This window comes from Grammomys surdaster, unplaced genomic scaffold (genome assembly GCF_004785775.1).
Source record: "Grammomys surdaster isolate TR1022 unplaced genomic scaffold, NIH_TR_1.0 194, whole genome shotgun sequence".
In the NCBI taxonomy this organism is placed as follows: Eukaryota; Metazoa; Chordata; class Mammalia; order Rodentia; family Muridae; genus Grammomys; species Grammomys surdaster.
In genome coordinates this window covers 3,362,310-3,376,742 of record NW_021604639.1, presented here as the reverse complement: position 1 = coordinate 3,376,742, position 14,433 = coordinate 3,362,310, and the positions used below count along the sequence as shown (strand labels likewise).

General features: G+C 39.9%; 1 protein-coding gene across 2 annotated transcripts in view; it reads left to right on the top strand.

Moving 5' to 3' along the window:
- Positions 1-14,433, top strand: part of Lyst (lysosomal trafficking regulator) — a 161,980-nt gene that overhangs the window by 135,888 nt on the left and 11,659 nt on the right. For both annotated transcript variants that reach the window (XM_028769800.1, XM_028769801.1), the window contains 4 exons: positions 280-510; positions 5,804-5,993; positions 8,801-8,937; positions 10,924-11,022. In XM_028769800.1, coding sequence (XP_028625633.1) covers positions 280-510; positions 5,804-5,993; positions 8,801-8,937; positions 10,924-11,022 — 657 coding nt within the window. The remainder of the gene's footprint in view (positions 1-279; positions 511-5,803; positions 5,994-8,800; positions 8,938-10,923; positions 11,023-14,433) is intronic.

Below are 14,433 nucleotides of genomic sequence, written 5' to 3'. Positions count from 1 at the left end.
GCCTTAAATTTGAAATGTTTTATAAACACACCTAATTAATGTCAGTCAGACAAAATATATTAGTTTATTCACATTCAGAAATATTGGTTATTACTGTCTGATCCTAGTAAGACCAGTAAAGCTAAGATAACCTGATCAGAAATATTTTTAAATCATTTGCATTCAAAATAGAGTATCTATTACCTAAAAATTGAAACAAGTTGTTTTCTTTTCAGCATTGTGACTAATTCTATCTACCATTATACTGCTATGTCATGTTCTTGGACTGTTTCTCTACAGACATATTTTGGAATGGATGTCTCTGCAGTTGAAGATCCAGTGCAGAGACGGGCTTTAGAAACCATGATAAAAACCTATGGGCAGACCCCGCGTCAGTTGTTCCACACAGCCCATGCCAGCCGACCTGGAGCCAAGCTCAGTATTGAAGGAGAGCTTCCAGCAGCTGTTGGCTTGTTAGTACAGTTTGCTTTCAGAGAGGCCAGAGAGCCAATCAAGGAAATCACTTATCCGGTATGTTATTTTGATTTCGGTAAAATTCAGCAAGTTTATTGAACTCCTGCCATGACCCTAACTTAGCTATGGAGATACAGACGTGAATAGTGTGATCCTAGCCACACTGGGGTAAGCGCCAGCCAGTGCAAGACAAGTAGGGGCAGCTAGAGCAATGGCCTGTGTGTACAGTAAATGCTGGCTACATCAGGGAAATGAAGCACTGATTAGGACAGACAGCAGCTGTCCTCCACTTCACAGAAGGGTTATACCAGGGAAAGCCTCACTAAACTTCTAAATAGGATTCTAAATAGGATTGTGCAAATAAAAGGGGCCAGCTGGTACCTATATAAGTGGCACTGCTGGGCCTGATGGCCATCTTCAACCAAAAGCACTAACCAGAGGTACATCCCCAGATTATAGTAATGGGAAATACTGTCTTTAAAAATAGAAAGTGAGGGCTGGAGAGATGGCTCAGCGGTTAAGAGCACTGACTGCTCTTTCAGAGGTCCTGAGTTCAAATCCCAGCAACCACATGGTGGCTTACAACCATCCGTAATGAGATTGGATGCCCTATTCTGGTGTGTCCAAAGACAGCGACAGTGTACTCATAAAATAAATAAATAAAAAAAAAATAGAAAGTGAGCACAATTTTTCTTTGCAATTGAAAACTAAAGCAAGCAGACCTTAAAAGGAAAAAGAATTTTAGCTTTCATGTAAGTTCACCGAATAAAAGTAGCATAAAATACTAGAACTTAAATTGTAAAATGTTGCAAAATGTTTATAGAGGTAAAGAGACCATGAGCACAGATCAGGTGGTATGCCTCAAGTGCACTGATCTGTGGTCTACTGTCAGTGAAGAGTTTTCACAGACCTTGTTTTGATAATGTTTTTGGTAAGGATATTGCTTAAATATCTTATAACTATAGATGTAAATTTTTCATACATATAACTCACACTGTGAGTTTTGCATGTTAAATACAACAGAACCCATCCAATTAATAGAGTCAACCTAAAGATATTTATTAATAGTGGTATTCTATTAAAACCAGGTCACCAATATTGAGTTCTGTAGTGGAAAGCTGGATTTTTACTTTATGATTTTAAAGGCTCATGAGTCATATTAGCCATTACCAGAGTTGCTATTTTTAACTCTAATACATCATCTTAACATGTCAGAACAACATAACAATATATTCCTGAAATTTAATAAATTCCATTTAATGTACTACTATACTTATTGCTAATTAATTAGTGAGATGTTGGTTTTAGGGGTTTGGTTGGATGATTTTGGTTTTTTGGAACAGGGTCTCACTGTGTAACCCAGACCAGTTTAGAGCTGAAGATTCTCCAGTGTTCTGGATTGCCTTCCTTTCCTAGTGCTAGATTCTAGGCCTGACCTATGCTCAGTGCTATTTAGCTGTCTAAGGCTGATGTATGTAAAAGCAGTAAGCAGTCTATCTGCTCACAATGACTCCCAGCCTGCCTCATTCCCACTATAGGACCCTCACACTAACTGTGCCCCTCCACTGATTCATCCCCACATACATCCCATTTGGCTCAGAGAACCCCTCCTCTGAGAGTCGTCCCTGACCCCACATATAAGCCAACATCTCTTTTGTTCTCAGTCTTCTCTGTTTTGCTTTATAACACTTTCATGCCTAACATACATGTAAGTGTTCTTGGTTAGTCTGTCTCTCCATCCTACCTGAATGCAACGGCATTGGAAAGGGTGTTGTCTGACTTGCTCATTATTGTGTCCACAGTTCCTCAGACCATGCTTGGCACACAGTGGACATCCACTATTTTAGTAAATGAATGGTTTCTCAGGCAGCTTCTTCAGAGTTTGGCTTGCTTTTACCTCTCTGTCATGTACAGTGGCATTTATGCCTGCTGGAGGTCAGCCCCAGTGAGTCTTCTTTCTTGGTTCCTCTTGAGGTAGCGGGGGCGGGAGGAAGAGTGTTAGTGGGGGCAAGACTTGGCCTTGTGAGATACTTAGGGTTGCTGTTTAATAATAAATCGTTTACCTATCTTAAGTCTAAGTCTCTTTGCTACAGTAGCTGACCTATCTGTCTGAATTACTCTGAGACCAAAAACTGCAGTCTCTAGTGTTTAGCACCTCATCATAAACCAGCAGCAGATTAAGTAAAGGATTAATTGCTAGAGCCTTTCCCTCTTGTCCAGATGCCTCTTGCTTGTCAGGCTGGGGCATGGAGAGTCTGGAGCAATAAACTTCTATTGAACCAGGAGAAGAGAGTCACATTCACAGAAGGAAAAAGTTTTACACAAGCAAATGTGGATAAGCACATAAATTCATATACAAGTTCATGCTTACATGTTCATATATATCTATTCAAAGTTAGGCCCAACTATATACTTATCTCATAAATTACATACTTACACACACACATCCATACTTATATATGTATGGGGAGCAAAAGACCAAGCATCAGTACAGAAAGAACTCACTCACTCTGGATGAAAAGTGAGCTCCAATACTTATTACATAGAGAAAGAAGAAGCTTTTTCCCTTTTATTACTATATGAATTAAACCCAAGTCTGTAAGAAGAAAGCTTTGTCCCCTTTTCTGTTCTGTCCCATGGTGAGAAGCTGCCTGCTCCTGCTGCTCTCTGCAGCTTCTTCTTCCCTCTTTCTCTCTGCATTCTGCATATTGCTCTCTTAATATTTTAAGTTGCCTTATAATTTCCAAGTCATTCCACTCTGCGTTCACCTTCTAATCTTGCTCTCGCCTCCTGTTCTGATGTAACAATGCTCTTGCTCCCAGTGCCTTGTTCCCAATGCTATACTCCCAATGCCTTGTTCCCAATGCTATACTCCCAATGCTGTGCTCCCAATGCCTTGTTCCCAATGCTTTGCTCCCAATGTTGTGCTCCCAATGCTGTGTCTGCCTATGTAATCTTTCTAGGCTTTTGTACCTTTTGTTCTAGGAGAATAGATCACATGGTTTTACCAAGCTTCCCTTTTTTGCAAAAGTTCACTAGAAGTTCAAACATAAATTCAAATCATAAATTTAATAAGTATACAAGAGAGAATGTTTACATATATATTCACTAAGAGTAATTATCTGGCTAAACATTCTGTCTGTCACTAGCTTAAACAGTTTCATTGAAAACTAAAAACAATAATTTTTGTGATGAAGTTATTAGTGAAGTTTTGTATAGATAAACCCAGTCAATATTTTATTTTCTGACCTTGCACCTATAGTAAATCTTTAGTTCCCTTTTTATGACCTTTAGTTAATTGTTTTACAACCTCTTGGAATGTACTCTAAGTTGCAGATTCCTGCTTGCTATCTCAGAAGCAGTTAACTCATGACACTCGAAGATTGACTGAGTTCTCATTGCAGTTTTGGTTATCAGAGAGGACTGAATAGCAGTTCTATTATAAAAGAACTTAATTACTAATACAATTTTAGGAATTCTTATAGGATCATCATTAAGAATTAAGAAAACATCTGTATATAGAATCACTACAAGATAGTACATCTTCATTATTCTGCAGAGATCTGTTCAAAAGGGCGGGGTAATGCCTAGTGATTGTTATATATATTTACTAACAGGAAAAGCATAGTAATAGCAGGAATCTTTCCTAAAATCTAGTCTTCTCAGCCTTTCCTAGACAAGCAAATCCATCATTAACTGTATAGTCCATGGCACAACCATCTCAGGAAGATCACCTGCTAGTTTTTAGCTTCTCCTTGATGGCTCTTGGCATATGCAACAGCTTTTCTTTGTTTGAATCACAGTGGGACCTTCCACACAGTGCTGCGCCATGGCCTTCAGGTGGCAGCTCCACCAGCTCTGACATAGAGCAGCAATGCTGCGCTGTGGGCTCCTCTACACAGCACAGCACTTATGTGAACTTGAGCTCATTGTAGACGTTACAGTCAGAGTGGTATGAGCAGCACTTAGAGAAGGCATTCTTCTTTTATGCATACAGTACAATGTAAAACACTTAGCCATTGTATAATGATGAATGATTGTGTATAACTCAAAATGATTAGCTTTGTATGTAACTCAAAAAAGCTTAAACTCCGTAATTCATATGAGAGTAATTTTCAGGCAAGGACTTATGAATGACCAGTCATAACTGGAGTCCTACATCAGTATAGATAGGCTGATGGCTTTCAAAAGGAAACTTGTTCTCAGAATACCTGTGTTACCCTCTCTTTTCCCACAGGAGCAGTCCTGCTGCTCAGCCTTCTCTGCCATGCCACTTAACACTGCATATTACGCTGTCCCCTAAGTGGTCCAAATAAGAAGAAATAGAACACTGACTGTCATGCATTTCAAACAGTAGTATGTAGGTCAACAGTACCCGTTTCTTCATTCAGATGGAAAAATGAGATAAGCAAAGTACAATGAAAAGTATTTGGTGTTTTTATGGAAACAACTGGAATTTGTTTAGTATGTTATCTTCATTAGATTTGTGTAGCATTTCCTCTGATAATTTGAAAACAGAAAACTAAACTTTTAAATGTCTAAAACAGGGAAGTCTTTAATAAGAAGAGATTAATAGAGTTTAACATTCAAAATGATAGTGGAAGAATAAAGTTATTGGGGAAAACTCTGAGGGCTGTTTTCTGCCCTTCCTGGATTTTCTTCTTGATAATTGTTTTTACTTGGGTGGAGGAAGGGTTTTGGTGTCCATTCATGGCAGGCGTGTGGCCATCCTTGCTACAGTCTTCTCTCACCATTCCATGTTCACAGCCTGCTGCTCCTGAAGCTCATCTCTTCCTTTGTTCTCACTGGACAATCCTGTCTTCTCTAGGATTTACTAACAGTCTCTGGAGCACTGAGTACTCTAGCCTTCCATTAGTAAACTCTGAACATACACTGAGAAACTGCTGTAGTCTAGACATGCATCAAGCAAGGGTCCCCTGGTTCCAAAGCTTGTTGCTGAGTGAGTTCTTCTGGGCCCATATGTCTTCATTTCTGTTATATGTACATGCGGCTTGTCATATGTACATATAACAGAACTTTACATATTTTAGCAAGCCTAAAAGAAATGTGTATAGTTAAACTTTGTTTTCTTTGTTTGAATTTCAAATTTGAATTAATATCAGGCAATTCCATTCAAGCTAAGTCAGAACCACTGAACAAAAATCAAATAAGAAGCAAACTTTTCTATATGGTAAACATGGAGAAGTAAAATACATAGAATAATTCTTGTTCTCAAAGAGTTTATACTCTAATTATCTTCTGTTTAGAATTTATATTGCAAATAATAATCTCAACCTTTTATTTCAGAGATTTTATTTTTTATTCTTGACTTTTTTTTTGTTTGTTTTAGAGCCCTTTGTCATGGATAAAAGGCTTGAAGTGGGGGGAGTATGTAGGTTCCCCCAGTGCTCCAGTACCTGTGGTCTGTTTCAGCCAGCCCCACGGAGAAAGATTTGGTTCCCTGCAGGCATTGCCCACCAGAGCCATCTGTGGTTTATCCCAAAACTTCTGTCTTCTGATGACCTACAGCAAGGAGCAAGGTAACATGAACCACAGTGAGGATCAGACTGGGAATCTTTTATAAGTGTTGCCTGTCACTAGCTTATCTGTACTGCTGCCTTATTTGACTTCTAAAGTTGCACAGTCTTTGGTGAAAAGCTCTGTTCAGAACTGTTGTTACTTATGCAAGCTAGGCATTAAAGTATAGTTCATTAAAAAGTGAGAATTAAATGCAGTAGTGCCATTTAAAGTGAAAAGAGTGTGAGGGAGTTGAGAACAAATGCCTGTGCTCCCAGGACGAAAGCATGATTGGTCTGAGAAAAACATACACATTCAAACTCTCAATCCCCAAGATGGACAGATGCATTCAACAGACAGATCTGGTGCTTTAGAAGATGCAACCCTGTGTGGGTTTAAACACACACAGGAAGTGATAAGTATAAACACATGTCCTGAAAGCAGCTCTTCTGGTTCCCTCCTCCAGCTCGCATGAAATGTGGAAAAGGGCTATGTGGTATGGATCATTTCACATTTCAGATGTCACCCAGACACAGGAGAACTGAGGGCATTTTCCACTTATCAGCCCCTCTGTCCTTCCTGCCAACATTCTCTAGTGTAGAGGCTCTCCTGCTTGGCCTAAGATGAAAATAAAGGGCTGAGGATACTCCTGTCCATGGGAGCCTATGCTCTGTGGTCCCCTTTTAAGCTTCGTCTTTCAGCACCCTTATCACTCAGCATTATAGGATTTAAACGTGTCTCATACAGTTCTCAACCTGTTGTATTTTATCACTAAGTCCTAGGCCCTTAATGTGCCTTGAGAGCTGTGTTCATTCTGTAACTTCTCAGTAGAATGGGCTTGGGGTTAATCAATCTAGGTGTGTGTACAGAAGTACTTACACTGTAACCTCTAGAAGCACAGTTCCATATTTGTATCCAAGCTCTGCTACTTACTCCCTTGTGACCTGGAGAATGTTACTTGAGCCCTTCTAGATGCTGGTTTTGATCTATAAAAAGTAGGAATACCAAATGACTTCCCTCCCAGCATGATTTATTTTGAAGACTCAAAATAGTGTATGCAAATGATTAGCATAGGGCCTGGATCATTATAAGTATTAATACTTACGACACTCTATTAGGCTTTAACCATCTTGGACCAAGTATTGTCATTGTTCACTGCTTTGACCTAAACCATAATAGGAAGCACTTCAGAAGCATCACAGAAAGCACTGATTGACGGCTGACTACTCCTTGCAGATGAGTGTTGAGCATCCTGATTGCAACTGAAGGTGTTGGGTGCTGATATGTAAATAGTATGGCTCTGAGTATCTATCATGATAGAGAGCTGCACAAGGCATACTTAATGATCATAGGACCAGTGGCCCACTTTCTTGGGAACTGTGCCTCAGAACTGCCTGAAGGCTTTCCTACCAAGTACACTTTGTTCCATTCACAGAGCCTTATGAAGCTCTAGGGCTTGAGTCTAGATGTACATGTACCCAAACTGCAATTTTTTCACAAGCTCCTTCTTAAAATCCACTGTTCCAGATGGCTATAAGCTATTGTCAACAGCTTCCGTAACAATTTACTAGCCTGAGTAGTCATAGACCTTGTAAATAGGTAGCCTTGGCTGACAGTACCAACTTAGATAAGAACAAGTGAATCATAGGCAGAGTCATAGTGACCTGTCCCCTGAACCTTCACCCAGCCGATACCCTGTTCTGAAAGATACCAGTATTCCCCCTGAACACCCATGCTCCAGTGTCATCCCCTTCCCCACGTCCTGCCTTTCCGTGTTTATAACCCCTGTGTTAATGAACTACGATTTGAAAAAAATAAATAAATTTAAAAAAAACTACATAAGGCCACCAAATAGATAAATTAATTAATAAATTTAAAAAATCCACTATTCCATTAGACAAAGTTTCTTTCTCTAAAACAACAAGTGAAAATAAGTCCAATTAATTGATCATCAACCACATGTGATCTTTAGTACTGGGTTAAGTAAGTCCCAGGCAGAACTTCCCCAGTGACAAAGAAGGTAATCCCACTCTCAGGCCCAGTGTATCAGCTCAATACACTGAGCATTCTCAGACTCGTGACATCTGACTCCTTACAGAATCTCATGTGTAGTGGGGTTTGTATTTTGTGAGCATATTCTCAGTTCTTTTGTTGTAAAACTGATGCCTATATTTGACTGTTCAAAAAAACCCTCTGAATTGTATTTTCAATGTGCTGCTAATTCATTTAAGAACTATTTATTTGTTTATCTATATGTTGTGTGTCTTCCTGTTGTACTTACTGTAATAGCACATGTATAGACAACAGAAAGTCCCAAGAAAGAACACAGAATATCCAAGTCTTTATGTCAAAAATGGCATAATACTGTGCTATTAAAAACAGAGAAAAGACCAAAACCCTCTTGAAAGGTAATCTGCTGTGCCAGATCCTACAGCTAACCAGAGTGAATCTGTTCCTCAGGAAAGGATGGCCTCTCCCCAGCAGAGTTCACTTCCAGTGTTCAAAGTTGTTCATACTGACTACTCAGCACTAGATATCTAAAACTTTATTTAACAAGTGTTTAGTTCATGTTTCACTTTTAAAGAAAAAGAATCTCAGAGCATGAATAGAGTAAGCTTTATTATTGTTGTCTTTATAAAATTTTATCTGAGAAGATAATTCCACCCTTAGAACTAAAACTAATATTATTCTATCTCAGCCAGATAAAGATATGTTGCCTGAAAGGATTGTATATTCTGCTATATAAATATCAGCCTTAAACTTGCTGTTGTCTGAGGTGTTATATGATACTATACTGACAACTAGATACTTGGTTTCCCCTTCTATTGAGGTGTGAGAAGCATGAACAGCACAGATATTCAGTGGTCTGCTATCCTAAGCTGGGGATATGCTGACAACATCTTACGGTTGAAAAGTAAGCAGAGTGAGCCACCAATCAACTTCATACAGAGTTCGCAGCAGCACCAGGTAAGCCTAGGTATAAGGACTGTATGCTGGTTAGGTTCCATGTCTTGAGAAGGAATGGAGGAGTCCAACTGCACTGGTCTACTTAAATGTCAGCCCAAAAGCTGCTATTTGCAGTGCTTCTAGATGTCATGATCCCTGCTCATCGGATTCGGTCCCATGGTTTGGTTTTTGCCCATTTCTTCATTGGGAGAGTTTACCTGTGACCTAGTGTTTCCACAAATGAGCTGCTTTCATCCTGGGTCCATTTGCTTTTACAACTAGATAATTTTTTGTAACCATGGTATCATCTTTGTTACCTGGTTTTTCCTAAATAGCCCATCATCTGATGAAGCCAGGGGACACTGGGCCTCATCTCCTGGAGCCGTGTTGAGCTCCCAGGAGCTAGATAGTCACTGACTGACAAATAAGTAGGCTTCTCCAAACTAGAGTGTCTTTCTGCTTCTTTAAAACTGGGTTTATCCAGATTATGTTGATGCCTCAAAAAGCCATTATGAACGTGTTACTGATGTTTATAAAATGTGTCTGCTATCCATATCCAATAGACACACGGTACTGCTGCAGCCATCTCAGGCTCTAAATGGAACACACAACCACCTTCTGTCTCTTTCCATCTTTCCATGGGGAGCTTTCTGACCATTATCTGACTCCTCTTCCCTTGCCTGTGAAAGACCCACTGCCTGTTCATGTGTGCCGAAATATTCCTATTCTGGAATCCTAGAAGCTGGGTAACTACTCTGGGAATGGTTGGCACCAAAAGCAACAGTGGCCATGCCGTGTTTTATCAGTTTGTTACCGGACTTGCCCAGAGGATAAAGGGACTGTGAAAAGCAACCTTATTACAAATGCTGATAAGATTTTTTGTTTTGAATCATATTGGAGCATTTTATGCAAATAGAAATATGTATCCAACACAAGCAGGTGACAATGAATCATAAGAGAGCTGGCAGTGTAATTAAATTGCAAATGAGTCTGCAAAACCAGTGAAAACACAAAAAGATACTCCAGAATAAGTGTGTTCCTTGCTGCCTTCTTTATGGAATTATCATGAATTGCAAGGGGAAAGAACCCAGAGTGGGAGTTAGATGTGTAATGTACCCTCCCTCTGCAAATATGGTAACAATTATAGTCATGACTAGGTGTAGCTCAGCTCTCTGGATGTAGTACTTGGCATCAGCTACTGTCAAGTAAGGGCTCTGAGGCCACATGGAGAGCTGAGGCAAACTTGAATGGGACTTCCATGCTTAAGAATTAAGAATTTTTTACCAAAAGAGTAATCCTCCTTCACCTTTATCTTCCCTCATCCTATTTAACTACTTTTACAACTGTTAGCATGATACCTAGTTTTGCATATACACTGCTTCCCTGCAGAAAAACAGAAAGAGAATGCACATAAGTTAAAACTAGTAGCCCAGCTTGGTGACGTCTGACACTTAAGAAGCTTAGATTTGAGATTCTTGAGTTCCAAGACAACCTGGATACATAGTTCAGGACAAAAGAGACCCGTACATTAATGTTTAAACCCTCACACAGTGACACTCAAGCTTTGGTTGATTCTGTATTATTTTGTTAAATTTCTAAGCCACAGTGTGTATAAAAATAAAATTGTGAGTCAGACAGACACACATACATACACACACACATATACCAGGAGCCAGCAGTGAGTATCTGGGGACAAGTGGAGGAGAGATTGCAGGGAGAATCTAGCTCAAATGAAATTAAAAGTCAATACACAAATAAATAACTGGAAAAATTTATAACATTGTACACTGTTTTTAAAACCTTGTAATCTGAAAACAGTTATTAAAGATTTTTAGTTAAAAAAAAAGTTATTGAAAGTACTATGGCTATATATGCTTCTGCTCTGATCATATCAAGTAAGATGTTTACCTAGAAGTTTGTGATCATGTTTTTTTGTGAGAAGTTCTCAGAAATGAGAACTATCTCTTACCTGTTTTTTGAACATATACTTGATTTGTCCTTTCACAGGTGACCAGTTGTGCCTGGGTGCCTGACAGTTGTCAGCTCTTCACCGGGAGCAAGTGTGGTGTCATCACAGCCTATACCAACAGGCTCACCAGCAGCACGGTAGGTCCTGGCTCACTGGCACATGGTAGGACCTTTATGTCATTGAGGAAAGCTTAGATGATGTGAGGTATCCTTGTGTAAGGCTAACTTAAAACTTGTGTTAGTCCTTCCCTTTTCTAGCTCCTAGAAAATGGAAGGTCACATTTCTAACTCATTAGAATTAGGTTTATTAAGAGTGATGAAGAATTTTGAAAATAAATAAATTAATTAATTGATTAAAAAATAATCATAAAGGTCTTATTTTTGCTTCAGAGGCAGATAATATTTTGAGTTATTATCTGCTTTGTATTTGGGATTTTTTTATGTCTGTCTTTGAGACACAGGGTCTTACTTTATAGCCTAAGCTGGCCTCAGACTTCTGGCAATCCTCCTGCCTCATACTACCAAGTGCTAAGATTCTAGAGGTGAGCCACCCCACAGATTTTTTTTCACAACATTTGAATATTGCCTGTATTCTAAGTTTCAACTTGAGCATTTAGGAAGAGTGTATGTAACATGATTTGTACACTCCATACTCAGAACTGTGGAAATCCTAATGTCATCCTCCTAGTCTCTGGCTAAATTAATTAACAGCAAAATCTAAGTAGCCATCCTAATTCTGTTATTTACTGGAACTTATTTTTAAGCCACCCACTGAACATCCAAGATGAATAAGGTGTCTAAATAATAAGCCAGTCTCCAAAATAAAAGACATGTTGCTTTTTAATTTTTTGTCTCCTTGCTTGGACTGTTCAGGATGTGTCAAGTTAAGGTAATACTCTTCTTTCCAATCAAGAATCTTCTCTGGGCTATTACAATTTTTGAAATTATATTTTACTGGGTGAAGCTGCTATTCCTAGCATAGTATGTCTCCCAAGTTCTGATGGTAAATCCCTCATTAAATAAAGTTTGTACTGACCCTGGGGGTTTAAATGTGACTATAATACTGTTTCTATCTCTTATCCAAGGAACCATTAAAATGTTTTAGCAGGAGTAATGGTCCCTAGTCAGCACTCTGGAGAGACCCTGGAGAGACTGCAAGAGAAACACCCTATGTGGAAGGCTAAGGTGAAGGCGAGGACAGGATGTAGGGACGGATAGGACAAGGAGACAGACTTCCACAGGAGAGGTGCCAGCTAGGTATTAGGGAGCCTGGAAGGTTGTACTTAAACTGGATAGTACTGTATGGAGAAAGGAAATTACCATAAGTGGGGAACTAACTTGCCCAAGATGGGGCATGGCAAATAATTTCCTGTGTAGTTAAGATTGCAGTGGTGAAGATGAAATAGAAAACCAGAACAGTCTGTGGAGCCCAGGGTTTTTACATGCCATGGTCACAAAGGAACCTGAGTCCTGGAGTGCTATAACATTCAGAATGTCTCCTTTTTATTTCTCCTTTTTACTCTCAATGGTCTCACCCTTGTATATCTAACTCTACCGTGAAAGGCTTCTGGTACCTTCAGCAATCTCAGTTTGTACTCTGTTGCCATGCTTCTAGGAATCTGTCCCAAGCTACCTCTAGAATTGTTATCTGCTCTGCCTTTTTAGAACTAGCTTCATCTTTGGTTGTTTGGTGGGTGGGTGGGTGGGTGGGTGGGTGGGTTGGTTGGTTGGTTGGTTGGTTTTGTTTTGGTGGTATTGTTGTTTTGTTTTAGTTTTTGCTCTGTTTGCTTCTTGACATTTTAAATAGCCTCATTCTTAGTTTTTCTTATCTCTGCATTATTAGTTATCCACTAGCACAGTATTTAGTAACAGATTAAAAAGAAAAAGATTAAGAAGTCAACATAGGAGTAATTACACAAGGAATACCTTTCAATAGAGCTTATCACAGTTGTGACTTAAATATAGCCAGACTTGTTCATTTGGTTTTAAGTTGTAGCAGGCTGATGAAGACACATCTTGTTTATAATTCCTTTTATATATAGTTTTCCTGAAAGCAGATTTCCCAGCTCATTGCTAAGGATTTTCTTTCCTAATTTAGGTAATTGAGTTGTGAGAATAGAAGTTACTACCTACCTACCCCGTGTCAGAAATGCAGCTAAGCTGTGTGGTCCTTCCAGTGGTTATGGAGAGATCACTTAGATTTTCACAGATGTTGGTACCAATGCCTTATCCCAGACACTATGCCAGCAACCTGTGTACCTGATACAGCCCAGGCTCTGACTCTGGAGTAAGGAGGCCTCTGACATTCACTTTCAGTTCTACAGCAGCAGCAGCAGCAACAGCACCACCACCACCACCACCACCACCACCACCACCAAGGCCCAGAAAGCTTTTCTGTGTTCCTTCAGGGGACTTTTACACAGACTAAGGATAGCCCCATGGTGCCACATAAGAGCCAGCAAAGTTCTTGTTGTAAGAATTTTCTAGGGGTTCTTGTGAAGTATCTCCCTTTGCTAGCAAACCATACTAACTGTGGGCACTTAAGTGCTCAACTGTCTGAGTCTTCTCAGGGAAGCCTTCCACAATACCTTCTGATTAATGAAATATTGACTTCTTACAGGATATATCTTTGAATGTAATAATTGTTCTTGAGACTTACTGCATAGTATTGCATTTAACAGAGTAAAAAAAATAGACTCTATTGGCTCAGAGTTTAAGAACAAGCATATATAAATAAATACATAGTAGCTATAAATTTAGACAGAGTATTAGTGCACCAGTGAAGTGTAGAATTCAAGACTTGGCAGGGGAGTCTAGAGTCAGATACACTGGTCTCCCTTGACAATACACCTCAGGTACCTGGTGAGTGGTGGAAGAGGTTGAAGGTAACAGAAGCTTTTAGGCAACCAGTCTCCTACTGGCACAGGCAGTAGGACAGAAACAGCTCTAGGACCTTGAGCCTGCTATGTGCTGAGTATGGATACAGTCCTGGAGCTGGAACAGATGTGGAGTACTGTACAAGTGGGTTTACGGGTTGGTCCAAGATGTCTTCCAGCCACACTCTGCAGGACCCTCAACTGGCCTCAGGGCCAGTTCAGTCTCCAAAGCCATGAAGTGCTCCTACATTTGCAATTGCCAAAGGTCCCAGGTCCTGGGGAAGAAATGGAAAATACACTCGACTTCCTTCTCTAACAGCCAGTCCTTGATACCAATGTCCTTAACCTTCTTGATGGCCTGTAGTTCCTGTGGGAACAGGGACCTGAACTGGGACATTTTGCATCCCTTTATATCCAGCCAGACCCTGGAAAGCCCGAAAACAGGAACTGCCCTAGTCCTCATCAACACCACAGTCATTAGAATCAGGAGGAACATGCAGCCCCACCTATGTCTGGCTTCATCCTGGTCTTTGGTTTCTGTAATAAAACGAGAGCACAAGTGTGTCCTTGAGGTTTTCCCCTGGGATCTCAGTTCTGCTTGGAGTTTGTAGCCTCCATCTTCCCCTGAGGATCTTGGCCTGCTGCTGTATTTATATCACTAGATTTCCAGCTG